This window comes from Umbelopsis ramanniana (assembly GCF_025399195.1).
Source record: "Umbelopsis ramanniana AG unplaced genomic scaffold K450scaffold_62, whole genome shotgun sequence".
In the NCBI taxonomy this organism is placed as follows: domain Eukaryota; kingdom Fungi; phylum Mucoromycota; class Umbelopsidomycetes; order Umbelopsidales; family Umbelopsidaceae; genus Umbelopsis; species Umbelopsis ramanniana.
In genome coordinates this window covers 63,360-89,133 of record NW_026252148.1, presented here as the reverse complement: position 1 = coordinate 89,133, position 25,774 = coordinate 63,360, and the positions used below count along the sequence as shown (strand labels likewise).

General features: G+C 43.7%; 12 protein-coding genes across 12 annotated transcripts; 8 read left to right on the top strand and 4 right to left on the bottom strand.

Moving 5' to 3' along the window:
* Positions 1-788: 788 nt before the first annotated feature.
* Positions 789-2,596, top strand: K450DRAFT_274613 (uncharacterized protein; the record flags this gene model as incomplete). Its single annotated transcript, XM_051593130.1, has 3 exons — positions 789-1,480; positions 1,562-1,865; positions 1,940-2,596. 3 exons carry the CDS (start codon positions 789-791, stop codon positions 2,594-2,596), a joined length of 1,653 nt encoding a protein of 550 aa, XP_051441593.1.
* A 645-nt stretch (positions 2,597-3,241) lies between these two features.
* Positions 3,242-5,046, top strand: K450DRAFT_274612 (uncharacterized protein; the record flags this gene model as incomplete). Its single annotated transcript, XM_051593129.1, has 3 exons — positions 3,242-3,930; positions 4,013-4,316; positions 4,390-5,046. 3 exons carry the CDS (start codon positions 3,242-3,244, stop codon positions 5,044-5,046), a joined length of 1,650 nt encoding a protein of 549 aa, XP_051441592.1.
* Positions 5,047-7,527: 2,481 nt separating this feature from the next.
* On the top strand, positions 7,528-8,321 carry K450DRAFT_274611 (uncharacterized protein; the record flags this gene model as incomplete). Its single annotated transcript, XM_051593128.1, has 4 exons — positions 7,528-7,760; positions 7,824-7,984; positions 8,076-8,242; positions 8,304-8,321. 4 exons carry the CDS (start codon positions 7,528-7,530, stop codon positions 8,319-8,321), a joined length of 579 nt encoding a protein of 192 aa, XP_051441591.1.
* A 7-nt stretch (positions 8,322-8,328) lies between these two features.
* Positions 8,329-10,208, bottom strand: K450DRAFT_256332 (uncharacterized protein). The gene is made up of 8 exons (XM_051591493.1): positions 10,106-10,208; positions 9,910-10,014; positions 9,679-9,848; positions 9,336-9,615; positions 9,188-9,259; positions 8,934-9,127; positions 8,714-8,876; positions 8,329-8,654 (listed from the first exon to the last, which is right to left on the bottom strand). Exons 1-8 carry the CDS (start codon positions 10,193-10,195, stop codon positions 8,382-8,384), a joined length of 1,347 nt encoding a protein of 448 aa, XP_051441590.1. The 5' UTR covers positions 10,196-10,208; the 3' UTR covers positions 8,329-8,381.
* Positions 10,209-10,213: 5 nt separating this feature from the next.
* On the top strand, positions 10,214-11,209 carry K450DRAFT_256327 (uncharacterized protein). Its single transcript, XM_051591492.1, has 5 exons — positions 10,214-10,359; positions 10,421-10,539; positions 10,615-10,822; positions 10,893-11,063; positions 11,128-11,209. The coding sequence occupies exons 1-5, from the start codon at positions 10,357-10,359 to the stop codon at positions 11,134-11,136; spliced, it is 510 nt and encodes a 169-aa protein (XP_051441589.1). The 5' UTR covers positions 10,214-10,356; the 3' UTR covers positions 11,137-11,209.
* A 1,544-nt stretch (positions 11,210-12,753) lies between these two features.
* Positions 12,754-13,590, top strand: K450DRAFT_256317 (uncharacterized protein). Its single transcript, XM_051591491.1, has one exon. It carries the CDS (start codon positions 12,803-12,805, stop codon positions 13,445-13,447), a length of 645 nt encoding a protein of 214 aa, XP_051441588.1. The 5' UTR covers positions 12,754-12,802; the 3' UTR covers positions 13,448-13,590.
* Positions 13,591-14,005: 415 nt separating this feature from the next.
* Positions 14,006-15,700, bottom strand: K450DRAFT_256314 (uncharacterized protein). The gene has a single exon (XM_051591490.1). It carries the CDS (start codon positions 15,677-15,679, stop codon positions 14,108-14,110), a length of 1,572 nt encoding a protein of 523 aa, XP_051441587.1. The 5' UTR covers positions 15,680-15,700; the 3' UTR covers positions 14,006-14,107.
* Positions 15,701-15,828: 128 nt separating this feature from the next.
* On the top strand, positions 15,829-19,893 carry K450DRAFT_256310 (uncharacterized protein). The gene is made up of 11 exons (XM_051591489.1): positions 15,829-16,767; positions 16,837-16,932; positions 16,997-17,149; positions 17,228-17,360; positions 17,422-17,924; positions 17,987-18,215; positions 18,289-18,726; positions 18,790-18,974; positions 19,045-19,377; positions 19,446-19,664; positions 19,741-19,893. Exons 1-11 carry the CDS (start codon positions 15,964-15,966, stop codon positions 19,759-19,761), a joined length of 3,114 nt encoding a protein of 1,037 aa, XP_051441586.1. The 5' UTR covers positions 15,829-15,963; the 3' UTR covers positions 19,762-19,893.
* On the bottom strand, positions 19,726-20,907 carry K450DRAFT_256308 (uncharacterized protein). The gene is made up of 4 exons (XM_051591488.1): positions 20,777-20,907; positions 20,578-20,703; positions 20,282-20,507; positions 19,726-20,208 (listed from the first exon to the last, which is right to left on the bottom strand). Exons 1-4 carry the CDS (start codon positions 20,865-20,867, stop codon positions 20,025-20,027), a joined length of 627 nt encoding a protein of 208 aa, XP_051441585.1. The 5' UTR covers positions 20,868-20,907; the 3' UTR covers positions 19,726-20,024.
* Positions 20,908-22,407: 1,500 nt separating this feature from the next.
* K450DRAFT_256302 (uncharacterized protein) lies at positions 22,408-23,553 on the top strand. Its single transcript, XM_051591487.1, has 4 exons — positions 22,408-22,770; positions 22,836-22,980; positions 23,057-23,126; positions 23,193-23,553. Exons 1-4 carry the CDS (start codon positions 22,495-22,497, stop codon positions 23,521-23,523), a joined length of 822 nt encoding a protein of 273 aa, XP_051441584.1. The 5' UTR covers positions 22,408-22,494; the 3' UTR covers positions 23,524-23,553.
* A 220-nt stretch (positions 23,554-23,773) lies between these two features.
* Positions 23,774-24,165, top strand: K450DRAFT_256298 (uncharacterized protein). The gene has a single exon (XM_051591486.1). The coding sequence runs from the start codon at positions 23,867-23,869 to the stop codon at positions 24,137-24,139; it is 273 nt and encodes a 90-aa protein (XP_051441583.1). The 5' UTR covers positions 23,774-23,866; the 3' UTR covers positions 24,140-24,165.
* Positions 24,166-25,063, bottom strand: K450DRAFT_256294 (uncharacterized protein). The gene has a single exon (XM_051591485.1). The coding sequence runs from the start codon at positions 25,038-25,040 to the stop codon at positions 24,192-24,194; it is 849 nt and encodes a 282-aa protein (XP_051441582.1). The 5' UTR covers positions 25,041-25,063; the 3' UTR covers positions 24,166-24,191.
* Between the last annotated feature and the right edge of the window lie 711 nt (positions 25,064-25,774).

Below are 25,774 nucleotides of genomic sequence, written 5' to 3'. Positions count from 1 at the left end.
TTTCATCCAAGGTCGACGAGTGGTTTTACCAATGCCAAAAATTTCACTTGAATCGTTTTACTTGTTTCACCAGCCTCTTCATGCTAACCATGCTATATACCATCAAATTTTTGTATGCCACAATAGTTATTACAACAGAGGGAGCTGGCTTAAAAACGCACTAGACATTTAGAGCTGACGGTTTTGCAACATTATGAGACCAGCATACTTTGTGAACCTTGCATAGCCTCAGTCGCTGAAGTTAGCCGATGTACAATTGAACCTTTTTTTCCCACTTAGCCTCTTGTGCAGGCTGTGAAGAACTTGATGTCATCACACGCAATGACAAAGCGTTGCTGACTGGAATTTGTCAGATATTCGCGAATGTCACTAAAACATTTTCAATATAGAATAACGTTTTCTGCCATTCAATAGCAAACCCAATTTTCATATTTCCAACCATTGAAAACCAAATGGCGACTATATCACTAGATCATTGAACGATGATGGTAGCACGTTATGGAACTGCAGCGATTTCTGATAGGACTTCTTATACTTGGAAGAGCAGAGTGTAATTCATGGCGTAGTAAAATCTTGCATATATACATGAGGCTTAGGTGCATGATGCTGTTATTTACGTAAAAGACTAATGCTAGAGCCTGGTAGAGGAAAAAAATAATCCCAGATCACACTAAAGCAAAGTTCTGACCTAGTGCAGCCACGGCACTGTTGACTCTAATTTGCGGCCCGGTATACCCTTTTTCCAGAATATAAAGGGGAAATCTATCTTCTTACATTACAATCTTATCATGCAGCCCAACACATCAGATCTTCCTAAACCTACTTCCTTTCACCAGATATTCACATACCGGTCCCAGGATCAACCCAACCACCCTTGGTTCTATTATCCTGAACCCGTAAATGCTGAACATTATAGAGAGTTAACGTTCAAAGGAACCGATGACTTGTTGAATCATTTGGCTGCTCAGTATTCTGTGTTACTACCAAAGGCAGATGAAAGTACCATCAGTAAGACGACACCTAATTCGGTTCCCAACCCTCCTGTGGTTGTGGCTACGCTAGGTTCTAACACTGTCCAGACGCTTTTGACTGGCCTTGCAGCGCAGCGAATGCATCATGCTTATATGCATATCAGCCCGTTGAATTCAGATGCTGGCATACTATCGCTACTGGAGAGCATGGATGCCAAAGTCCTGATAGCAGATAGCGTGTTCTATGCGCGAGCTGAAAGTTTGGCTGCACAGATACAAGGCGTCCATCTTGTTCGTATGATCGAATTTGATCCTGTTGATGAACTGAAAAAGGATCTCAAGCCATTTGACTACGATAAAACAAGAGATGAAGGAGACGATTGTTCCATTATCATTCACACATCAGGGACCAGTAGTTCTGCTCCAAAGCCTATTTGGCACGCAAACAAATCCTTCCTAGCCATTCCACCATTTGGTGTTCGTAAGGCTACAATAACCACGGGGCTACTGTATGTATAAGTAACAAATATAACAACCAGAATCCTCAATTGACTTGGTATGATAATAACTTTTTGTTATTCGTATTAAAGATATCATGGAATGGGAGGTGCTGTGGCCATCTTTGCGGCTAACATTGGTGCATCCATGGCGCTACCTTTGGCCAAAAATCCTAACCATAGGACTCTATCCGAAGTCATCAACAGCGTCAAAGCTCTCCCAAACGCTAACCGTCTCATTATTCATCCCATTCTTGCTGAAGCAATTTTGGAAACATATGGCAAGAACAATAGCCCTGAGTTAGAGTATTTACGCAGACTAGAAGAGATAGGCGTTGGAGGAGGCAAGCTCTCAAGTAACGTCGCAAATGAGCTACGAGGTCTAGGCATTAATGTTGTAAGTTGACAGGCGAAGATGCATCATCCCTTGGCTAGATCGTCACTAAAGTATTCATTGTCTATGAACTTCAGAGGTCCGCTATTGGAAGCACCGAAATAGGGACATATCCGCTACGAAATGAACCAACCAAGGAAAACTGGGATGCGTTCGTTCCCACAAACGATTATCATGTCAAATGGGAGCATATTGAAGGAAATCATTATGAACTTCTAGTTTACGATGCTCCAGCTCTAGCTCTGAACCTCGGTATTCCCAAAAACGGCATATTCCATACGAACGATGTGTTTGAAGAATCTCCTCCAAAGTCTGGAAAATGGGTCTATGTTGGTCGACGAGATCTGATGTTGATCCACTCTATGGGTCTCAATACTAATCCTGTTCCTTGGGAAAATGCTCTTCGGCCTCTCCAGGAAATCGAAGAATGTCAACTTGTCGGTCATGGTCGCCGTGGACCCCTTCTTGTTGTCGAGTTGAACTGGAATAATGTGGAAGACGAAAGCAAGGCTCACGATAGTATCTGGAAAGCTGTAGAAGAATATAACAAAACTGTTATGGCATGGTCAAGAGTTCAGCATCCAGAGGCGGTAGTTATTCTTCCTAGAGGATACCACCTTGAGCGATGTGATAAGGAAACTGTTAAGCGTGGTGTCAACGTCAAGAAATTTGAACAGGAGATAAATCGAGGTTACCAGAACTGGGATACAGCTGCTCCTCTTGCCAAGGCATAAATCTTCAAGTACAACGGAGTTTCTCTTGAGAGACCATTCAATCAACAAGACATACAAATAAAGTTGCAAGTAATATGCAATCAATCAGATAGTTTAGCTATATGCCAATCAATATGATCTGTATCTATGTCCTCACCATATAAAAGCGAGGTGTAAGCAATAAATCTCCAGAAAACTATTTTCCCTTAACTTCTACCGACTTCCTTTTTACGCTTTGTCTAATACGTTTGATTCTTGCCTTCTTAACCCTCTTAAATTCTCAATGACTCCGGCATCGACAGAGTCCTGGGCAATAAATTGCTAAATTTGCGACTGCCACCCTTCGTGAAACTCGAGCTAACATAGCATACACAACACTTTTCACAACTTCACATTCATATTTGAAAGAGAATTAACGTGCATGGTGATATTGTATGTTTTTCAACCCGTTAGACAATTAGCTGACTGCTGGGGCTATGGCTAAGCTGGCAATGAAAAAATTACAGCCCGCGATAAACGTTTCTGATCTTGTACTTGGCGGCCATTCTAGCAGCTACGGTCAATTTCCTGTATTTTTGGGTCAAACTTGCCGCTCACAAAACCTTTATCAATGATATAAAGAGTATCATTCTGGATCTACGTGCATTAAAATTATTATTTCTATATATGACCAACTCATCACATCTTCCTAAACCTACTTCCTTTCATCAAATCTTCACATATAGGTCCCAGGATAAGCCCAACCACCCTTGGTTCTATTATCCTGAACCCGTAAATGCTGAACATTATAGAGAGTTGACGTTCAAAGGAACCGATGACTTGTTGAACCATTTGGCTGCTCAGTACGTTATGTTACTACCAAAGGCAGATAAAAATACCATTAGTAAGATGGCACCAAAGTCGGTTCCCAACCCTCCTCTGGTCGTAGCTACGCTAGGTTCTAATACTGCCCAGACGCTATTGACCGGCTTTTCAGTGCAACGAATGCAGCATGCCTATATGCATATCAGCCCTTTGAATTCAGATGCTGGCATACTGTCACTACTGGAAAGCATAGATGCCAAAGTCCTGATAGCCGATAGCGTATTTTATGTGCGTGCCAAAACGTTGGCTGCACAAATGGAAGGTGTCCAATTAGTTCGCATGATCGAATTTGATCCTGTTGATGAACTGAAAAGGGACCTAAAGCCATTTGACTACGATAAAACGAGAGATGAAGGAGACAATTGTTCCTTCATCATTCACACCTCGGGGACCAGTAGTTCTGCTCCAAAGCCTATTTGGCACGCCAACAAATCCTTCCTAGCCAGTCCACCATTTGCTATTCGTAAGGCTACAATAACCACGGGGCTACTGTAGGTATAAGCAAAAGCTACAATAACAGCCATGCTCAATTGACCTAGGAAGATAATAATCTCTTATTATTTTAATTTCAAGATATCATGGAATGGGAGGTATTGTGGCCGTGTCAGCCGCTAACATTTGTGCATCCTTGGCGCTTCCATTAGCCAAAAACCCTAACCATAGGACTCTACCCGAAGTCATCACCAGCGTAAAAGCTCTTCCAAATGCTGATTGTCTCATCATACATCCCATTCTTGCTGAAGCAATTTTGGAAACATATGGCAAGAAGAATAGTCCAGAGTTGGATTATTTACGCAGACTGAAAGCGATAGAAGTTGGAGGTGGAAAGCTCTCCAGCAACATCGCAAATGAGCTACGAAATTTAGGCATAAATGTTGTAAGTAGGCAGGCGAAGAAGTTTCATCATTTGGCTATATCATCACTTACAAATTCATTTTTATAACCTTTAGAGGGCCGCTATTGCGTGCACCGAAATAGGGACATATCCGCTACGAAATGAGCCAACACATGAGCACTGGGACTCGTTTGTGTCTGCAAACGATTATCATGTCAAATGGGAACATATCGAAGAAAACCAATATGAACTTCTAGTAAACGATTCGCCAGCTCTAGCTCTGAACCTCGGTATTGCCAAAGGCGGCATATACCATACGAACGATGTGTTTGAAGAATCTCCTCCAAAGTCTGGAAAATGGGTCTATGTTGGTCGACGAGATCTGATGTTGATCCACTCTATGGGTCTCAATACTAATCCTGTTCCTTGGGAAAATGCTCTTCGTCCTCTCCAGGAAATCGAAGAATGTCAACTTGTCGGTCATGGTCGCCGTGGACCCCTTCTTGTTGTCGAATTGAACTGGAATAATGTGGAAGATGAAAGCAAGGCTCGCGATAGTATCTGGAAAGCTGTAGAAGAATATAACAATACTGTTATGGCATGGTCAAGAGTTCAGCATCCAGAGGCGGTAGTTATTCTTCCTATAGGACATCACCTTGAGCGAAGTGATAAAGATACCGTTAAGCGTGGTATCAACCTCAAGAAATTTGAAAAGGAAATCAATGAAGGCTATCAAGCTTGGGATAGAGCTGCTCCCCTTGCCAAGGCATAAATCTCCAAGTATAACGAACTTCGGTCCGTATTTACCAGAGCATACAATAAAACTATATTTTGCATTCATTTCTCTTTTCTATATACATATATGGAGGCATTTGGCTGATTGACTTATTGAAAGCATATCATGATTATAGCTCAACATTTCGCCTATCATTCATACCAGTGTTTACCACTTTCATATACACCATAATACAAAGTTTGTCAAATGATTACGAGCACATTTCCAGTCAATAAGGTATTCAACGACGAACGACCTTGCCGATGACTGTCAAAACAGCAATATTAGGAAAAAAAAGAGACTGGTAGCTGACATCACGATAGAGAGCTACGTCGATGACGAATTGGTTCGGAAGCCAGCCATATGTAAATATGATACCTTTCGTGCATGGTCAATTGACTCCCGATGATTTGTTTTGAGGCTCGTAGAGCACATGCTGGGAGTAATCGGGTTGAAGGCTATACGGTGCATCTTTATCCTAATTTAAGAAAGGTTTTCTATTTTTCAGATGACGCGAGGCTTACGGGTTGAACGGTCTATTTCGTTAAGAACGACATCATTATTTTTGTTGCAGCAGGCCATCCACTTCGAGCACAACGAAATGTTTTTCAAAATCCGCAGCCGTAAGTAATACACAGGTTTATTTGATTTTCGTTACACCACTCGCTGTGTAATAGGGAACTTGGGGGACTGGGGGGTTTGGGGGTGAGAAGGCGACCTGAAATATCCTTCTCTAAGTCTCGGCGTGTTATTTTGCAATTTCGGAGCATGGTTATTTGTGAAGGTTATTTGACTTTTACGTCCCCATTTCAGCATTCTAAGCCCGTCGATGGAGAGCTGTTTGTGCACCAATAGTTTAAGCCTAGTGTATTAATTGTAATTGACATAAATGTACCTTACTCTTTCAAGTTATATGACTGAGAGGATAGCTTGGTTCATTCTATGACAATTGCAAGATAGAATGCCAAGGCGTTTCTAACTTCCAGGTCCACGGAAAACAAATGATGTCAGCTGCTTTTCCGCTGCCTTGTTTGAAACCAAATTTGTCAACGTGGTTGTCCAACAATGGTCGTGCGTGTGATGCTGTGGCTGTGAAAGTTTTTTGGGCCTTCCACGGAAGTTAGTGCCTGATACGTGCAAATGGTTAACCACATGGCGCTGGTTTCTCGATTTTATCAATAAGGAATTATGTAAAACTGGGACGCGCCAAGCTTTAAACCTTAGCCCGGCTGGCGTGACCAACCCTTTCCATAACGCTACGCCAGCAGGCACAGTTGTTGGGCTTGGCGCGGTGGTCATTCATGGCAAATAAATCTGTTGTGCGTTCGAGTATAACCCGACGTACTTTGAATGGTTAAGGTGACTGCTCTGCAAGACAAGCCGTATAGGCTCAATATCATCTCATAGCCACCAACAATGAGTGAGGATACGGCAGTAAAGTGCGTTGAGCTCACTGTACTTTGATGCTATATAGTTGATGACTGAAAACTTTGAATTGTGGTTTCGTTGTAGAGAAGACAAGCGTTCAACTCGATGAAAGGATGATGAAATAAGTAGAAAACGTTTGACCGTCTGCAAAATAAGTCAGCTTAAAAGAATTGACCTATGCTTCTCAGTACGCCGAGTGTAATGAGGACTTTCACAGATTGTGCAAATCTGCGCTACTCCAACAAAGTAAATGTATATGTGGTTGGTATGTTATTTTTTCTTTTTCAACAGACAAGTGAAGGAATTCCTGTTGCAAATTAAACTACCTTGCAAAGCATATGAACATACACACGCCTTCCTATGCGTGAGAAACCTTTAAAGCCCCGTGTGCACGCAGTGGTGAGGTATTTTTAAACGAAAAACATTATGATTGAATGGACCTGATACCTCTGCCTCGTTAGGCACGACAGATTCGAGAGGCCCTTCGAGGTTATAACTAGCAAGTGTCCGCAAAAAATGAGGTATAAAAATGGGTTGTCACAAAACTTCACCATTCCATGCGTGACATCCCCTCAGTGGCCGTCAGTTTGTGACATATGTAGTTTCTGATAGTTGCAACACAAATGTGATTCATGAAAAGACTTTTGCTTCCGACATGGTGAAAAGTATGTGGTTAGACTTGTCATTCATAGATTGATCAATACTGATCTTACGTTGGCTCATGATAAACAATATTTTATTGATGCTGTGTCTGCTGGAAGGACGTTGGAGAACCACATTAGCATATTGGCTTTATGGTGAAATCACCCGCAACAAACTGCCAAAGTGCCTTCAGCGTGAGATTACTTTGCGGACTGCACCTTATAAGGAACTTGTTAAATCGTTTGTCTCAAATCTATCACACCTGAGCTGACAAAGCTCGGGTGGGAAGTTCATGTAATTATTCTTCAGCCTGTCTACCTTTACCTCCACGTCAAAAATTTCTCTCCTATCACCAAAGTCAATTGCCCCGACTCTCTCTTTCGTCTTCATACCCAGCAGGCTCAAACCATGTCAGCAAACAAGCGCTCGCGGGAAACTGACGAAAAAAATCAAGTTTCCAAACGAGTCAAAGAATATGATCCTGTTGAAAAAATCGGTCAACAGGCAGCCGCTTTAGAGACCTTCCGTCGTGCTCCACTATTTGACGGTGTTTCGGTTTGGCACGACGAGATTGTCAAGATCTCCACAAAAGACTTTCTCCACGTTTGTAACACTGTGTTATTATTTTACGACTACGACTTGTACGTCCCTTGTTTCGAATATGTATTCTTCTTCGAACGTTGCTAAAAGTTTTTTTTTCCTAGTACTCCTACTGCTGTAAGGGACATTCGAGCTCTCAATGCTCGCGTGGACGACATCTCAACTTTGAATGCACGGGCACTGGCCATTTCGGTGGACACTGAGCACTGTCACTACGCTTTCCTTCAACGCGAGTTTCCAGCAGCGGCGGCAAAATTCCCCCTAGGTAAGTGTTATAGAATCGAGTACCTCGATATATTCTGTCTACTTACCATTCGATCGCGTGTATATGTATTCAACCATCTTTCTGTATGTAGTTGCGGATACCACAAAACGAATAACTCGGGATTTCCAAGTTCTAGACGAGGAAACAGGAGTGGCTAGACGGTCTTTAATCGTCATCGACAAGAGAGGCGAGATTCGATCTTGGTCAGTGTTGCAACATCATGAAATAGAACACAACTTCGATAGTGTGATATTGCTGGTAAGTGGATATTGCTCTCCATATGCATTTTAAATAAGTGTAATACCACTTTATTTAACAGGGCTTTCAAACCAGTTGAAGCATTTACCCTGATGAAGATGCCTGTCAAAAAGCATGTAAACAAATAGATCCGTCATTTTCAGTCTGTGGACATCAGGTCTGAGACTACTTGGGCTCCACGCAAGGACTTCACCAAGTTTTCCATAAAATCAATTGCAGCTTGTTCTGGATGAGCATGTTGATCTAGATAGATAATTACCATAACCACTCGAGGGTCTACACGCATTAAATAGTATGTGCTTGCAAGTTTGGTATCAAAAAAATGTAAAGGCGTTGCTTTGGGATCATTCAGCTTTGGTGAACAACTTTGAATCATGGTAATGATATTTGGCAGATGTTCTCTAGATGGGGGCTAATTATTGGGTGAGATAAGATATGCAGTTGACATTTAATACTTCCGTTTTCTCGTACCTTTGGGTAGTAATAGATAAATGGGAATGAATGTACGCCTTGAGGACTTTCATATGATGTGTCTGAGCAAACGTATCCATGGGGATGAAACGGAATGTCGGGCGAGACCTCATATATGAAGGCAATGCTTAGGGCAGAGTAACGCTTTCGGAACGAGCATATTCTATTCATTCTGTTAGTCAATTTACGCTACTTAGTAGGTCCTTCTACTGACACTTACTGATCATGGTAGTCTATCCTTAACCCTTTCCAAAGAGATCGTTCTGGATCATCGTTGGAAACGATTTTCCTTTCCTTGGCCAGCAATATGGAGTTGAAATATAGGGTCGTTTTTGAGGTCAAATTTTCGAGATATGCCATTTGCCAACGAATTGTATGTGGCAATATGTCACCCCTACTGTATCCTTTGGAACCCTAGAAGCTCGGTTGTTATGAAACCGGCGAACGTACTTGAGCTTAAGAATTCGAACTTACATCAGCCATACCAAAGAACAGAGATCGCCATGTAGAGCTTGAGCGGGATTCTTGACTATTTACAGATGATTTCTGGATGTCAACCCAGTTGTTAGTCGCTTTCTCTCCAATGAAGCTCTCTCGCTTTCAAACTCTATGCACTCATTACCTCCGGAAACTCTTGTTCTTGTACCAGTTTTTTCCATTCATTCAAATCTTGCCGACATTCATATAACGATATACATGTATCTTGAAATGCATAATATACAATGGAATCTCGAGCCTTCAATAAAGCATATAATACGTTCATTTCCTTCTCTATGCTCACTCCTAGTAAGCCGATTCTATCAGGCAGCCCCATCTCGTTGGTCATGTTATATAATGCCTCAACCTCATCCAGCGTTAGAGTTGAGGATGACTCTAACAAGTAAGTGGCCATAGAACGATATCTAATTTTCTGTATGTTAACTAATTTGAACGTACTATGCGACACCCCACCTATCACGGCTTACATTCTGATGTGACCTTGTCGAACCTTGGTGACATCTTTCAGCGCAGCAAGGATCAGATCCATATCATGCTCTTCAGGTGAATCAGCGCCAACAATCAATCCAGTCGCCTCCATAGCTGGGAGATGCCGCGGTATTTCTTCACCAAGGTTGATATACATTGAAGTCAAAAACTGAGCAGCAGGGATCAGTATACTAATATATCACAAGCACCGCTCAGCAACCCTAACATACATTGTCTTTTCGGAAGAACCATTTCGGTTTAAGAAAGGACAGTTGCGTAAAGATACTCTCACAATTAGTGAGCTTCGAAAGTATGCTTCCGAGAGTTGGACTAATCTACTCAACGGGTATTGTAATCCCCGACAAGGTCAGTTGCAACAAAGTCAGTACGAGAAGAAATACTTTTCATCTATGCAAGCAAAACTACCTTCAAAACGCGAGCAGCCAGTTTGTTGGCCGCAACATAGTCAAATGCACCCAATGCTTGAACACACTGCTCGCACAATTGGGTCGCCATAAGTCGATGAGCAGAATGATAAAAAAAAAAATGCAAAAAGTCACTGTGGGACACGGCCAGACTTGTGAAATGACGTCTTTTCAATTTTGAGGTTGGTTACCTTTCCCCGACTCGTTCGCAGTGCTAAATCTTCAACCAGTCATCCTTATAACCCTTGGGCAATGGTACACATCTCCTCCGTTCTATAATGCCTTGGAACGAAACCCTGCTAACCTATTACACTAGTCGAATACACTTCGTCCTTATCTTACAGCTGTTCGCTCCACTCTGACCGCTGCGATGTGCGTCGAGAACTTCTCGTCACAGGTGGTTGAGCGACACAACAAGCCAGAAATTGAAGCAGGGTAAGGCTCTTTTTCGCGATATATACCATCGACCCAAGCTCAATACACGCTGACATGGACTTGCATCCTTCGTAGCACGTCAAAAGAGGTTATCATGAACCCGCTAATGATCTCTCGCAACGAAAATGAGCAGGTTCTCATCGAGACATCTGTGAATTCCGTTCGCATCAGCATCAAAATCAAGCAAGCAGATGACTTGGAGACTATTCTTTGCCACAAATTCTCACGATTTATGATGATGCGAGCTGATAACTTTGTTATCCTTCGCCGAAAGCCCGTCGATGTAAGTGCTCTTGGCAATTTATGCAGGACAGCATTCATTTCTTTTTCAATATCTAATTACTCTTGTGTAGGGCTACGATATCTCTTTCTTGATCACAAACACCCACACTGAACAAATGTACAAGCACAAGCTGGTTGATTTCATCGTTCACTTCATGGAGGCTGTAGACAGAGAGATTTCGGAAATGAAACTCAGTGTGAATAAGAGAGCCAGAACTGTCGCAGAAAGCTATTTAGGACAGGTAAGTGAAACGGAGCCGCCCTCCATTCTTTGAATTGGTAACTAACATGATATTCTCGATACAGTTTATGTAAATCAAGGATACCTTTGGTAGACAAAAAGGCGCGAAATGTGGTTCCTGTTATAATATTTCTTTTTTTTTATCTCCATCATATTAAATGAAGGTATTCCTTTTACCAACTACTGTATTGGAGGCCAATGTTGGTGTGAAGATGATCCCTATTTGCTAGGCTTGATGTGTCTGTCCCACCAAGTATCAAAATCGACATTGAAGGTGCTGATACCGGATTGCTCTAGGCGGTCGTTTGATAAATGAGCATCCTTAGGTCGTGAAGCTATTGAATATATATGGTGAGAGGTGTTTTCAACATGGGTTGTATCCTTTAGATATTGCCTTACCACTGCCTGCGTCATTGGATGTATCAACTGGTTCTACATGTTCTAGTGGGACATGAAGAGATTTGGCGAAGGTTTCTACGAGACGGGAAGGTGTTGGTCATAACATGCAACTTAGCAATAGAAAACACGGATATATGACTTACGGCACATCGCATACTTGGTATACGATTTCTCGCTGCTGAAATGGTAAACACCGTGAATGTCCTTGCCTTGCTCTAACTTAGCGCCTGCAGTACCATGGTTATTAGAGACTTCAGCTTGGCGGCTCACTATAAACCACGGTATACTTACTAGTCAGGTCTACAAGGACTCTTGCAACATCTTCCACATTGGTGGGGTAACGGACTGCGGCATCATCCATTTTGGAAGGTTTTGATTGATTCTACAATCATTGTCAGCATATAATCAACTTAGATCAACGTTATTGCTTTACATACCATTACGACATCGACCAAGGTGTTTACAGCAGATTCTCCATTATATTCTGTTTTTCCATACCTATAAACAGAATTAAAAATTGTGTCAACAAGTGTTTCTTTGGCAGCATTAGAGTCTTTCACCAACTTACAGAATGGGAACGCGCAAAATAGTTGCCTCGGGGTAAACTTCTTGAATAGCCTTCTCGCCAGCTAGCTTTGTTTTTCCATAAAAGTTCAATGGATTGGGCTTGCCGCCTATGGCATGGTAAGGAGGTTGTGTGCCATCAAACACATAATCTGTACTGATGTAAATCAAGAAAATGCCGTTTGCCTTGCTGATTTTGGCAATATCTTTTGGAACTTGCACATTGAGCTGAAGAAATTTTGGCTCTATAAATCCCTCTGTGCGCTGAATAGACTATTGATAACAAGAAAACTTACAAATTCAGTTCCAACTTGATCTTTTTCAGCAACATCCGGACGTCTTTCAGCAGCGCAATGAATAATGGCGTCAGGTTTATGAGCGTCAACGAACTCCTTGATGTTTGACTCCAACGTCAAATCAAGCTACAAAACGACATTATTAAAGTTGGTCAGATAAAGCTCAAGTGTACTGCATATCATACCTTGTAAAGGTCACCCTTTGCACGCGAATGAGCAGTGCCAATAACTACGGGGTCGAAGGGAAACCAAATGAGTACTCATTGTCAGAAGCTGTAACCACATTTTTTAATACCTTCGTGGCCATTCTTTTTGAAATTCTGATAAACTGCTCGGCCCAATAAGCCAGATGCACCGGTAACGAGAACTCTCATAGTGATGTTGAAAAGCTCGAAAATAGCTGAATTTTATGCCGGAGCTTTTATATTTGATCGTGACAAGATTTCTGTGACCTTTCACATTTCTGTTGTCTGTTACCAAAATGTTACTAGCATGGTGTATATCCAAAACAAGCTCCCTGCTCACACAACCTTTGGGTAAGCGACTCTACAATACAACGGTACAATTACCAAGAACTGCTGGTCAGACATTGCCAAAGATCCAAATCGAACAGAAGCATGCCATATCCCGTCGCAAATTTACACCGGAAGAGGACAAGAAATTACTACAGTTGTACTCAAAGTATCCAAGGCAATGGTCGCGCATCGCCTCAGAATTCGACCACCGTGCGCCGCCTGCTATACTTAATCGATACAAGGCAATCACCGCGAAAGACGTTTTCTATGGACCATATCAGAAAAAGGAGATTGAAGCTCTGAGGAACTTGGTGGAGAAATACGGCGAAAACGATTGGGTTAAAGTAGCAGCAGAGATGCCACGGAAACGTGATCCACTGACGGTTCGTCGAACTTGGATGGAGGCATTGGACCCACAACACAAACGCGGTGCATGGTCAAAAATTGAAGATGAAAAGCTCATGGAAGCTATACCAAGGTTCCACAAAGAAGGCAACTTGGTGGACTGGTCAGCAGTAGCTGATGCTGTAAAAACCCGAAATCGAAAACAATGCTATGAAAGATTTATGTACCAATTGAATCCTTCACACACTCGAGGTTTGTATTCTTGACGCAAAAGTGCCATGTCCTAAATGGATAGACTTACTCAAGGAAATTCTTTTTTTTTTTTTTTTGGTAGGTCGATATACGCCGATCGAGGATGCAAAGATTCTCACTGCAGTACAGAAGTTTGGAGATAAGAATTGGCTGAAGATCAAAGAAGTCACTGGTATTCACCGAACTACCCGCAACATATTTGCTCATTACAAGTACTACCTCGACCCTTCCATTGATCGAAGCCCATGGTCAGAAGAAGAAACGAAGGAACTTATTGAACTGTTTGAAAAACATGGAAAAATGGTGGACGTAAAGGAGATAATGGGTTCAAGGAGAAGCTTGAAACATATGTGGTCACACTACTATATGCATCGATATGGATCCACCTCAGAAGCCCGCGATAAAACCCTAGCTGAAAGACAAAGTGCGAGAAAGGCTGCCAAGGCAGCCCCTCAAGATAATGCGGAGTAATCTCATAGAATATAAGGTGGTTTAGTCAATCTATATAAACTTTTATAATGAATGTTATAGCTTTGATGTTATAATGGTGAATAATAAAAAAACGAAGTCAAAAGTTTGCAAATGGATGTATATGATGAAAGATGAGTAAAAAAGAAACTTGTAAAAAGAAAAAGACAACTATGTTACAATTTGAAAATCCAAGTTGCATCTATCTAGTCATCGTTGTCGAAAACAATCTTGGTGGCCTTGGGAGCGTCGCCGAGATCTTTGTAGAAAGCTCCGTAAGCGGAATGTTCCTTCTTCTTGACGGTACCTCCAAACTTCAGTAACTCGTCTGGGACGGGCATATTGGCTTGTTTGAGGACATTGATCAGTTCTCCAGAGTGGGACTTGTCATGGGCCGTGAAAATAGTATGGGCAATTCCCTTCTTTCCACCACGACCAGTACGACCGATACGATGAACGTAATCTTCGATGGTAAGGGGGAAGGTGACATTCAAGACATATTCTACATCAGGAATATCGAGACCACGGGCGGCAACATCAGTAGCGATCATGAGCGGGAAGCTACCATCCTTGAATTGACTAAGTGCCTGTGTACGTTGTTGTTGGTTTTTATCACCATGGATGGCAACCACTCTGAAACCTTGTCGTTGCAAATAGCTTTCAATGCGAGTAGCCTCTTTCTTGTAGAGAACAAACACTAAAACACGGTTCTTGCGGCTCTTGTGATATTTGGCCAAAAGTTCAGTGAGCTTGCGCTCCTTTTGTCTAGGATCATCCAAAACCTCAACGATTTGTGTGATATTTTGCGAGGCTGAAAGATCAGGAGAGCCGATAGTAACGCGCATGGGGTTTCTCAAAAAGTCGTTTGCCAATTTGCGAACACTTTCTGGCCAAGTGGCGGAAAACATGAGAGTTTGGCGATCCTTACGGGTCTTGGAGATGATGTTGCGGATGGCATCTTCGAATCCAATATCCAACATACGATCGGCCTCATCAAGAACGAGGTAGGAGACACTGCTGATATCGCATGCGCCTTCTTCGATAAGATCGATCAAACGACCGGGTGTGGCAACAATGATATCAACACCAGATCGAATGGCCCTCTTTTGAGCATCCTTGGGAACGCCACCATAAATACAGACCGTTGTGACTCCACACTCCTTACCGGCAGCTTCGGCTTGCTCTTGAGATTGCATGGCAAGTTCACGAGTAGGGGCGACAACAAGAACAGTTGGTCCTTTCTTGGAGCCTTCAGCTTGACGCTTGGCTTGAATATGAACAAGTGCTGGCATGGTGAAGGCGAGGGTCTTACCGGATCCAGTTTCAGCAATACCGATCAAATCACGGCCAGACAAAGAAATGGGCCAGGTACTGGCTTGAATGGGAGTGGGTGCCTTGAAGCTCTTGACAGCCTTCAGCATCTGGGCGGGAAGACCGGACTGGCTGAACTCCATGATAGGTCGATAGGATTTATCACCATTGACTTCAATAACATGCTTCTTGTAAAAAGCATCGATATCAGATTGAGGCAATTCAGCCAACGATGGGTGAACTGAGTATCCATTGCTAACGATGTCAGCGGAATCGTCGGCGGTACTTTTGGCTTTCTTTGGTTCCTTGTCGTCGGTGGTGGTATTGTCAGCTGTATCTTGGTGCTTACGCTTTTTCTCCTTCTTTTCCTTCTTCTCCTTCTTCTCGCTGTGCTTAGATTCGGACTTATCCTTCTTGTCCTTCTTCTGCTTCTTCTCCTTCTTGTGAATGATCTCTGCAGCTGGCATGGTTGGAAACAAAGCTTAAACGTTATCGGGTGAAGAAAAAAAAAAAAAAAAGAAAAAAGTTCGATGGAAAAAAGACAGTCTCGCTTGATTTACCCAGCAAAACGTAGGTGCGTTCTAATTGGTTAGCTGACGCAAAAGACAGACCTCCACGTTTTGGAGCCAGCATATCATCTGCATCTCACTGACCATCGCTCGCTGATTGATAACGTTCTACAACAGAATCAGTTGGATCATTTGGCTTTGGCATCTGTATACGCTACTTGGATCTATAAACACGCGTGCTCATGGCTCAGCAACCCCCACCGTTTCAGGCTCAAAGGCCACCTATGCAAATCGATCCCAATGGTAATCGCTCACCCGGTCCGAGACCTCCTATGGGCTATCGTCCAACAGGCACACCACCACCTAATCCCGCCTTTCGACCAGCTGGTACTCCACCTCCACCAGGCAGCCCTATGAGACCTCAATTCCCACCCAACCAGCAAGGCTTCCAACCACCGCCGCGACCTAGTTCAGGTCAGAACGGGTACAATGGCATTCCTCCCAACGCAGCTGGAGTGCGCCCTCCATTTTCACCCGGTATGCGACCTCCCATGCCACACGACCGATCTGCATCTCCACAGACCATTAGGCCCATTCAGCAAGGTAGTCAGCTGCCGCCCCAGAGCCCTGTCGCTCAAGCGGCAAACCCACCCGCCAACCTTGCGCCGACTCCTTCATATTCGTCTGCATCTTTGCCTGATGGGCCTCAGTCGCCTACTAGCTCTCATATGTCTCAAGCAGAGCATCAGCGTCGCAAGCGTATGTATCCACAGCAAATCACTCAAGCATATTTGGACCAGCCTAGTCCTGCTCAGTCTTATGATCAGCAGTATCAAGCGCCCTCAAACCCTGCTGCTTCATCTGCTCAATACTTTGTTCCTGGCTCACAAACTGGTCAACAAGGTGCGCCAGCTCCTTTATCACCAGGGTATGGACAACAGCAACAGCCAGGAGCACCGCAACCCGGACAGCAGCAGCCTTATCAAGCGCCTGTTGCTAATATGACCAATCAATTCAGCAATATGGGCTTTGCAGGAGGAGCACAGGTAAAGCTTGCTTTGTGTGTGTTCTGAGAGGTGTTTCCGTGTCTGACCCTTTTTTATTTTTTGAAGCAGCCAGCTGGGCAAATCCAGTCTGTGTCGTTGATGGGTATTCCACCACAGATTCAGGATCTGTATAACCAACCTCCTACCATTAATTTGCCTCCCAATGTGAGTTTCGTTAGTTGGCGTACCTTTCATCTTCTACACACCTAACCCGCCTTTTCTTGAATAGGCTTCCATAACGTCATCACCCTCTGCCAACTCTGATCCATCCTATCAACGTTCCACCATCAATGCTATTCCAGCTACTGAGGCATTGCTCAAGAAATCCAGACTTCCTTTGGCACTTGTGATTGCTCCCTATCGAACCCTTAAGGATGGTGATGTAAGTTAGACAGTTACCGTGGTGACCAGATCCCACACATTTTAACCCGCTTGTTTGTTTTCTTACGTCGCACAATAGGAACCTGTGCCTGTTGTATCGGATACAGTGATTGCCCGTTGTAGACGCTGCCGTACCTACATCAATCCGTTTGTTACCTTTGTTGAGGGTGGCCAACGCTGGAAATGTAACATGTGTTTCCTTCTGAACGAAGGTGAGTGCTGCAAACTGATCATTTTGTCATGCAAACCCTTTTGCTCAACCTCCCATGTCAGTTCCATCCGCCTTTGACAGAGATGCTATCACATCACAGCCTGCCGATCGATGGAAGCGTGCTGAATTGAATTATGGATGCGTGGAATTTGTCGCTCCAACAGAGTACATGGTTCGTCCACCGCAACCACCCGCATACGTGTTTGTCATCGATGTATCGTACTCCGCCGTACACTCTGGCATGGTCGCCACTGCTGCCAGAACGATTTTGGATTCCTTGGATCGCATACCAAATGAAGAGAACCGTACTAAGGTTGCCTTTATCACTGTCGATAGCTCATTGCACTTTTATAACTTTAATTCATCCCTCACTGAGCCTCAAATGCTGTTGGTTTCCGAAATCGATGATGTCTTTTTACCTGCGCCAACTGATCTTTTGGTGAATTTGACTGAAAGCCGCCCGGTTATCGAATCCTTTTTGGAAAAGTTGCCCGACATGTTCAAGGACACGACTAATATTAAGAATGCTGCAGGCTCAGCTTTGCAAGCTGCCTTCAAGCTTGTTGTAAGTGTTTCAGTCATGTATTGGGAAAAGTTGGGGAGATCATTAACTCAATTCATTCTCAGAGCATAAGCGGTGGCAAAATTATCTGCTTGCAATCTACCTTGCCTAATGTTGGCACCGGTGCTCTCAAACCTCGAGAGGATGTCAAATTGCTTGGCACTGCCAAGGAGACCACATTGTTGAATGCTGCATCACCTTTCTACAAGTCATTTGCTGTTGATTGCTCAAGATCTCAAGTGGCATGTGATATGCTCATTTTCGGTGGTCAATACTCTGACGTCGCTACATTGAGTAAGTATACGGCCTGGATGGGAATGATACAATGAGACACTCTAACCAAACCCCTTGTTTTTTTTTTTCATAGGCTGTTTGCCCAGATATACCGCCGGTCAAACCTATTTCTATCCTGGATTCAACGCTGCACGAACTGAAGATGCTCTCAAGTTTGCTCATGAATTCTCGGAGTTGTTGGCTGAACAAGTTGGTATGGAGGCTGTTATTCGAATTCGTGCATCCAAGGGTATTCGTATGACATCGTACCATGGAAACTTCTTTGTACGATCCACCGATCTTTTGGCTCTGCCCAACGTGCCTCGCGATCAATCGTACTGCGTTGAAGTTGGTATTGAGGACGATATTAAGACATCCACTGTCTGTTTCCAAACTGCGTTGTTGCACTCAACTTGTCATGGTGAACGCCGTATCCGTGTTCTTACAACCTGCCTCCCTGTTACAAGCTCTATGTCTGAGCTTTACGGCAGCGTCGACCAATATGCAATGGCTACCTTCTTGGCTAATAAGGGTAAGAAATCTTTGGTATATGCAATGAGGAGAGTCGGCGTGTACTTATCAATTTGCATGGCAGCTGTGGAGCGTGGCTTGACAACCAAGTTGGATGATGCTCGAGATGCTATTGTCAATAAGGTCGTTGATATGCTTGGTGTTTACAAGACCCATATCCTTGGCTCTGGCTCCGGTTCTACCCCGCAACTGACCATAAGTGACAATCTCAAGTTACTGCCTGCTCTCACCCTTGGACTGTTGAAACATGTAAGTCGGACGCTAGGATTTTGAAATCATAGGTCACTGCCATTGACCATGCTGTTTTTAATTTTACTAGGATGGTCTACGACAAAGCTCGCAAATACCTACGGACTTGAGATCGAACGCCATGAATCTTTTGAAAACCATGCCAGTACAGTTGCTTATACCGTACATATATCCTACTTTATACTCGTTGCACAACATGCCCAATGAAGCAGGTGAAGTTGGTGAAAACGGCGTTGTTCTTCCTCCAAGACTCAACCTCTCTGGAGAAAAGCTTGAGCCTCACGGATGCTATCTGTTAGAAAACGGCCAGAACATTTACATTTGGGTGGGTCGGGGCGTGGTCCCACAGTTGTGCTTGGACCTCTTTGACGTTAAGTCTTATGAGGGACTACGTGGCGGCAAGGTAAGAACCAAATGCTTTTTCCTATTCCGATGACTTTTTCATGATGCTCACACATCCACCACTCTCAGATCACTTTGCCCAGCTTAGAAAACCCTTTCAACCAAAAGGTCAACATGATCATTGGAAAAATTCGCGAGATGCGTCGTGGCAACTACTACCCTCAGCTGTACTTGGTCAAAGAAGATGGAGAGCCTGCTTTGCGTCTCTGGTTCTTGTCACATCTCATTGAGGATCGAACAGACAATGTCTTGAGTTACCCACAGTTATTGCAGCTCCTCAAGGACAGAGTAAGTTGGAGATCAAGACAAAATTAGACCATGACTTGGCCCAAGAAACTCCTTTTAACTCCTTTTCTTTTATTAGGTCTCATCGGGATCTTTCTAATTTCAGCCAAAACCGATACAAAAAATATAACAGAAGGCAATAGATAGTGACAGCCGATTAGTGCGTTTTAATGTTGGAGATTGGAACGGCTCCACGCTTCATTCCGAACGAATGTCGATCGACCTAAAAAGAAAACCCCCACCAGAAAAAAATTGAATTGACTCAGATACAGTATCGCTTCCATTGCAAAAAATAACATAGTATTTCCTGATCCCCATCCCCCATTAAAATACGAATTAGTTGAATTGAAATTTTCCTGTGATTTATTTGGCTCGAATCTCTTCATCAGGTGTTAATATAACATCTGGTTTGCGGTCAGTTGGTTCCAGTGGAATTCGGCCAACCTCCACTATCTGCTCTCGAAGCGCAAGTGCAACTGTCTTGGGTGGCTGTCGGTTGTTGTTTGCCGCCCACTCTTCACATTGTTGCATGTACCGGTCATAGTACCTAATGAAACCATCCAATGGGTGAGTCGTACGTAGACTTCTACAATGAATGAATTTCTAAAAATTAAACATACCCTCTGCCGTGGCCTATTCTATTTCCTGCGACATCAAAGCCTACTCCCGGAACAATGATCAAGTCCAGACCCTGTTTATCCAAAGCGTCTTCTCGGACCTGGTCCGCTGGAGGTTCAGGGATGTTCCAATTATTGACTGGTAGACTCAGAAAGTCCTCCCAAGAATTGAGTTTCACCATTGTCATGGTTGCTGATCCCATGAACCGCGGTACATAGCAAGCTTTTTCTATAGGCGAGATTGTTAGTATTTGCGATCCGTGGTGTAAAGAAATTTTTTACTGGAGAAAAGCCTTTACGTGTATCAAAAATGTTGCGGATGACCTCTCGTGTATTGATTTCTCCGTCCATGGATATGTACACACTGACACTCTTACTGTTTCGATATTCATTCGAGCCCAGTAGCTTTTCTGTGACAATTTTTGCTGTGGATGAAAAAAGTTGTAGTCAGATCGAGATGAAAAGCAGAACGATTGCCACCGTCGTAGGAGACATTACATTCTTTTTGAGTAACCTCGCTGGTCACTAATTTGAGCCGTCCAGCAAGTTCTTTCCGTAATGCTTTTTTCAATGTCTTAACTGCTGCCATTGCGTGCCGAGGAGCTTCGGTCTTAAGGTGAGGAGATCTGATATTTTTTTAACTGACAGAAATTGACCAAAAAGTTGACTCACACCCGGCTAAGCTCCGCGAATTTCGCGCACAGACCTCCCACGGCACTGTGCCTTGCAATCTCAGTACAGAAAGTAAAAGGTACAGGTCGAAAACAGCACATTGTATGATATGTGAGACATAAGTAAGTGTCGGTCACTGACCAGATGAAAGCTAATACTTTAATAGAGTTTGGAAAGTGCACACTATTGCGATGATACAGTTGACATTAGAGAAAGTCGTACACTCAAAGAAAGTGGTTTTCTATAGATGGATTCGCTTAAGTCCGTAAGCAAGCGCAGTTAAAACGCAAGGTATTCGCAAGTCAGAGACTGCTTTTGACCCACACAGCATTTGTCAAAACTTGGCGACGCAGGGGTAAATGGAGTAGCGCTCTTTTTAGGATTGGTGTCTGAGGTACGGGAAACCAAAATTTCCAAAGTCCTTTTGCACTTTTTATTAAGCGGTCTTCATTTACCTATTGCCCATGTTGTATGCTAAGTGAGCGTCTATCTGAACCGTGCAAAAAATCTGCTGAATGTCACACTTGTTTTGTGAGAGGGATAGTTGAAATTGTTACGTTGCTTAGCGAAAGGTTTACCATCCCTTCTCAATCAAACACAGATCACTCAAAATTGCGCGGTTACAACCTTCACAGCGAAACAATTGACAGACGTGCATCACGTTGCAAGGTGTGATCGGGTCTTAAACCGTGGTGTACCCGTGCACCCCACGGTTACAACGTTCAAGCGTTGTGATAGACAGCATTTTATTTGCCAAACATACATAGACATTTGGGTGACTACATTACTGTCAATTTGACCTCAATGTTATCGCGAGTGGCGCGAGAGTAAGGGCACACCTTGTGAGCGCCTTCAACGATTTTTTGCAAATCCGCCTTTTGAATATCAGAGGATTCAACCTGAAGCTCAACCGCCAATCCTAAACTCTTGCTGGCGTCTTGACCGATATGAACGAGGGCAGTCACCTTGGTCGAACCTGATACTTTCATTTTGCTAGCCACGAGACCCATGGCGCCTTGGAAGCAAGCACTGTAACCAGCGGCAAACAGTTGTTCGGGGTTGGTCTTGCCTGCCTCACCAGATCCTCCAAGCGACTTGGGCATGGCCAGCTGCAAGTCCAATACACCTATGGATCATGTGTGTGAGCACGGTGTGACCTGGGGGTGGTAATGATTGTCATTTTTTTATGAACTTACCATCACTGGATTTGACATGACCTTGTCTACCACCTACCGCGGTAGCTTGGGCAGTGTACAAAGGCTTGATGGCAGCGGAAGTATAGGCACGAACAAAGGTTCTAGTCAGCAGCATGAGTGAAGGGTAAAAGGGGTGAAGCACCAAAACAAAGATCTGTGGTGAATATTGATGTCATGTGGGTGACCGCACCACACTTTGAATGAGTGGCGGCCATTCATTTTTTTTTTCTGGGTTGGCTGTGACTTTAAAGTGCTGGCCTTCCCTCTTCAAGCTTTCCCCATTCTCCCCTTCTCATCGTAAAACTGGCGTCGCCTATCCCCATTCCACGATTCTCTGCTGCCGCCTCCATGGCAGCTTCCGAGGGATCTGCTGTAGCACCTATGACAACGTCTACTTCATCTCCCTTGCGATCAACCTCCGCAATGACCCCTCATATTCGTATCGTACCTCATCTGGAATCTACTCGATCACTTGTATTTGGAGTTATTGAACGCGACGTACCGGATAATACCCTTCTCAAGATTGGTCGCTTTACCGACAAGATATTTTTACCCAATAGAATAACTTTCAAGTCAAAAGTTGTCAGCCGAGGCCACGCTGAAATATGGACCGAGCAAGGCAAAGTAAGAAACCCCCCAATTTCTTCTTGCTTTGAGACACCAACCAACCATCATTTTTTTTATTGTAGTTTTATATTAGAGATACCAAATCTTCTTCAGGCACCTTCCTCAATCATATTCGACTTAGCCCTCCCAACGCAGAGTCACGGCCCTTTCAGTTGAAGGATGGAGACGTTGTTCAGCTCGGTGTGGATTATCAAGGCGGGACAGAGGGTGAGAAAAAAATGTTTACTTTATAACGAAACCCCAAACACTAATTCACAATCTCCTGCCTATCGAAATATTGTAGAGATATATCGATGTGTCAAAATGCGTCTGGAACTCAATCGATCATGGCAACAACAAATGAATCCCTATAGGTACGTCGATGGGGATTTAGTGTATTCGATGTTACTATGACTTATGGATATTTTTCAACACTGTAGCTTAAACACCTTTCAATCCTTGAGAAATCTGACAACACCACCTAATAATGTAACCGTACTCGACACTGCGATGGCCAATGGATCATCCACAGCCGAAAACGATCACAATGCTGCTATAGAGGATTGCTGTATCTGTTTGTATGCCATTGCTCCATTCCAAGCACTGTTTGTCGCACCTTGTTCGCACACTTTCCACTACAAATGCTGCCGGCCTCTTCTACAAAACCATCCGGGATTCTTATGTCCACTTTGCAGAACGTATGCTGATTTAGAGGCCAGCGTCGCGGTTGAAGCTAGCGAGGTAATAATTAAAAAGAAAATTTTTTTGTGATCCCCGTTTTGCAATGAAACTAAATTAGTTTCCCCGCTAAATTCAGGTACTCGCTTTGATAAACTCTAGGAAGCAATTGGTGAATCCCCAAGAATCTCCGCAAGGGCCAACCGTAGCAGAATCATCCGGGGACGTGCAAACACCGATCATGAATGAAGAAGAGTGTGACAATGGTGCGCCACTTTACAAAACCACTACCTTAAACGATGGTCATTCCGCTGCTGCCATACTACGCACAGACTCGGTAGGACACGATTCGACCGCTTCAGCCAATTCAGAGAGGTTGTCTGAAAATCATACACCTGCTTCGGTGGATGTATGATCCCTCAACTGATGCCATCCCATGCCATTTAATTCATCTATTCTTGTTTTCAATTCTCCGCTCATCTCACGCCAAATCCAATTCCTTCTCTTTCTTTTTTGCATGAGCAGTATCGTCACTGTACATTTGTCGTCTGTTTTCTTTTTCATTCATCATACATGTGTGTTGATGATTCGTCTGTGTGTATTTTCATTTAAAAATCTATATCTTATTTCTCCCCAACAGAAATCCGTTAATACATTTTGTCGCTGGCTACAAGTAGTGGAGTGTAGAAATGCGCTAAGCGACAAATAAGAATAATTGTTAAGAAATAGTGATTACAAGAATGGGAGGTCTTTTTTTTTTTTTAGCGCTTTTTGAATATGGAAAGTAGCCTTTTGGGTTTGGAGTCTGACGTTTCGTTGGTTCGTTGAACAATAGAGAACTTACGTCGTGGCTTTTCCATCGATTGCCTTGGGGGTTTCAACTCCGGTAGTAATAAGGATCTGCGTTTGATTTGACTATTGGACTGTTGCTGGGGCGGAACATCTTGTTGTGCCTCTGTGACATTTTCGCTCGTATTTTTAGACGGATCAACCCGATTGATACCTTCCAGCGGAACGGGTAGTTCTGAGTTCTTTATATCATGTGGATCAACAACCGTCCGATCGGAATTGCCGTTTTCGCCCTTCAGCGCCGAAGTCTGCATTTGTTCTGCAGCGTCATGCTCTGTTTTCTCACTGCATTCAGAGGTGTTTTCGAGGGTATCGTCTGTTCCAGATGCCATAGACTGGGTATCCACTGGCGGCGGATCAATGATGCCGTCATGATGATCATCCGAAGCTGGGATGCCTGGGATATCGATCTTCTCCTTCACCGACTCCACAACAGCCTGGATGGATTCCGTCGGTAGAGGGTGTGCTAGTTGTTGGACTTGCTTTATAGCTGTGGCTGTGGTTGTCACTGTCTTGTCCGTTTTACTGATAGTTTCTCCCAGAATGCAGTTTGCTATAATCAGGACCATAAGTACGATCAGTCTTCCACTCACCAAAAGGAGTTGAGGGAACACCGAGGCGACCGACCGTTTTTTGAGTCGCACCTCCTCGATTAAATTCGTTATGACCACCTGTAGCTGGCAGGTGGCCATATAGACGCTTTCAGGGTTCAAAAAGGCTGCTACAAGGGTCAGGGTGATCAATGCGTTCCATAATACCATTTGGGTGATCGAGTGTATGAAAGAAGAAAGAAAGAAAGAATAAAATAGATGAAAGGGATGCAATGATGGAATTTATTATCGTTTGCTTGCAAACTCCCTGGTCTCACGCCGTGACTGCAAGCCCATCATCCACCTCGAGGCGTCTGGAAGTGTGCTCACAGTGCGGGGGCGGGACCACCATCCCGGCTTTGTTTGCAGTCTGTTTGTCTCACCAGCCCGACATTTCTTGCGCAGGACTGTGGTTTTGTAAATGAGTTTCCATCCACCCTATCTGTGACAGAAGATGCGCACAGACAATAACTCGGAGGCTGCGACCAGTCGGCTGTAAACCAGCACTTCGAAATGGTTGCTCTTAAATAAATTGGTCTGGGCGCATCCAGTAGAACATTGCACACCGTAACTGAGATTATAAAGTACAGTGCTCACCCAGCCAACCACGAAAAAAGTCTAAATGCTCAGAGAAAGGTGTCATCGATGATGAAGACAAGCGCTGTATTGAGCTGAACCGTTTTGTATCGTTTCCAAGTATGCCAACTGTGTGAATTACAATTCCAATGGCTGATTGTGGCTTTCATGCGCAGTTATTGAGTCTCTCTGATCGTAGTTGAGTGCACCGTCTACAACGCCGTCCCGACTCTGAAGCGACTAGCTCGACCATGCCCCACTACGAATTTCGCCCAAGTTATCCATGGCCAAATCAACATCGCCATACTACCCACTGTGTATTAATTTTA

Coding starts and splice junctions, on each gene's coding strand:
- K450DRAFT_256332 (XM_051591493.1), bottom strand. CDS start 10,195: ATGGCGACCCAATTGTGCGAGCAGTGTGTTCAAGCATTGGGTGCATTT. Junction 9,616..9,678: donor CGACAAGGTCACATCAGAAT/GTAAGCCGTGAT, acceptor ACAGAAAATTAG/ATATCGTTCTATGGCCACTT. Junction 8,655..8,713: donor TTATCTATTACTACCCAAAG/GTACGAGAAAAC, acceptor CCCAATAATTAG/CCCCCATCTAGAGAACATCT.
- K450DRAFT_256327 (XM_051591492.1), top strand. Junction 10,540..10,614: donor AAGCCAGAAATTGAAGCAGG/GTAAGGCTCTTT, acceptor CATCCTTCGTAG/CACGTCAAAAGAGGTTATCA. Junction 10,823..10,892: donor TTCGCCGAAAGCCCGTCGAT/GTAAGTGCTCTT, acceptor ACTCTTGTGTAG/GGCTACGATATCTCTTTCTT.
- K450DRAFT_256317 (XM_051591491.1), top strand. CDS start 12,803: ATGTTACTAGCATGGTGTATATCCAAAACAAGCTCCCTGCTCACACAA.
- K450DRAFT_256314 (XM_051591490.1), bottom strand. CDS start 15,679: ATGCCAGCTGCAGAGATCATTCACAAGAAGGAGAAGAAGCAGAAGAAG.
- K450DRAFT_256310 (XM_051591489.1), top strand. CDS start 15,964: ATGGCTCAGCAACCCCCACCGTTTCAGGCTCAAAGGCCACCTATGCAA. Junction 18,216..18,288: donor CTCTGACGTCGCTACATTGA/GTAAGTATACGG, acceptor TTTTTTTCATAG/GCTGTTTGCCCAGATATACC. Junction 18,727..18,789: donor TACCTTCTTGGCTAATAAGG/GTAAGAAATCTT, acceptor TTTGCATGGCAG/CTGTGGAGCGTGGCTTGACA.
- K450DRAFT_256308 (XM_051591488.1), bottom strand. CDS start 20,867: ATGGCAGCAGTTAAGACATTGAAAAAAGCATTACGGAAAGAACTTGCT. Junction 20,704..20,776: donor CGAGGTTACTCAAAAAGAAT/GTAATGTCTCCT, acceptor TTTCATCCACAG/CAAAAATTGTCACAGAAAAG. Junction 20,508..20,577: donor CCGCAACATTTTTGATACAC/GTAAAGGCTTTT, acceptor TCTCGCCTATAG/AAAAAGCTTGCTATGTACCG.
- K450DRAFT_256302 (XM_051591487.1), top strand. CDS start 22,495: ATGGCAGCTTCCGAGGGATCTGCTGTAGCACCTATGACAACGTCTACT. Junction 22,771..22,835: donor TATGGACCGAGCAAGGCAAA/GTAAGAAACCCC, acceptor TTTTTATTGTAG/TTTTATATTAGAGATACCAA. Junction 22,981..23,056: donor TTATCAAGGCGGGACAGAGG/GTGAGAAAAAAA, acceptor GAAATATTGTAG/AGATATATCGATGTGTCAAA.
- K450DRAFT_256298 (XM_051591486.1), top strand. CDS start 23,867: ATGCCATTTAATTCATCTATTCTTGTTTTCAATTCTCCGCTCATCTCA.
- K450DRAFT_256294 (XM_051591485.1), bottom strand. CDS start 25,040: ATGGTATTATGGAACGCATTGATCACCCTGACCCTTGTAGCAGCCTTT.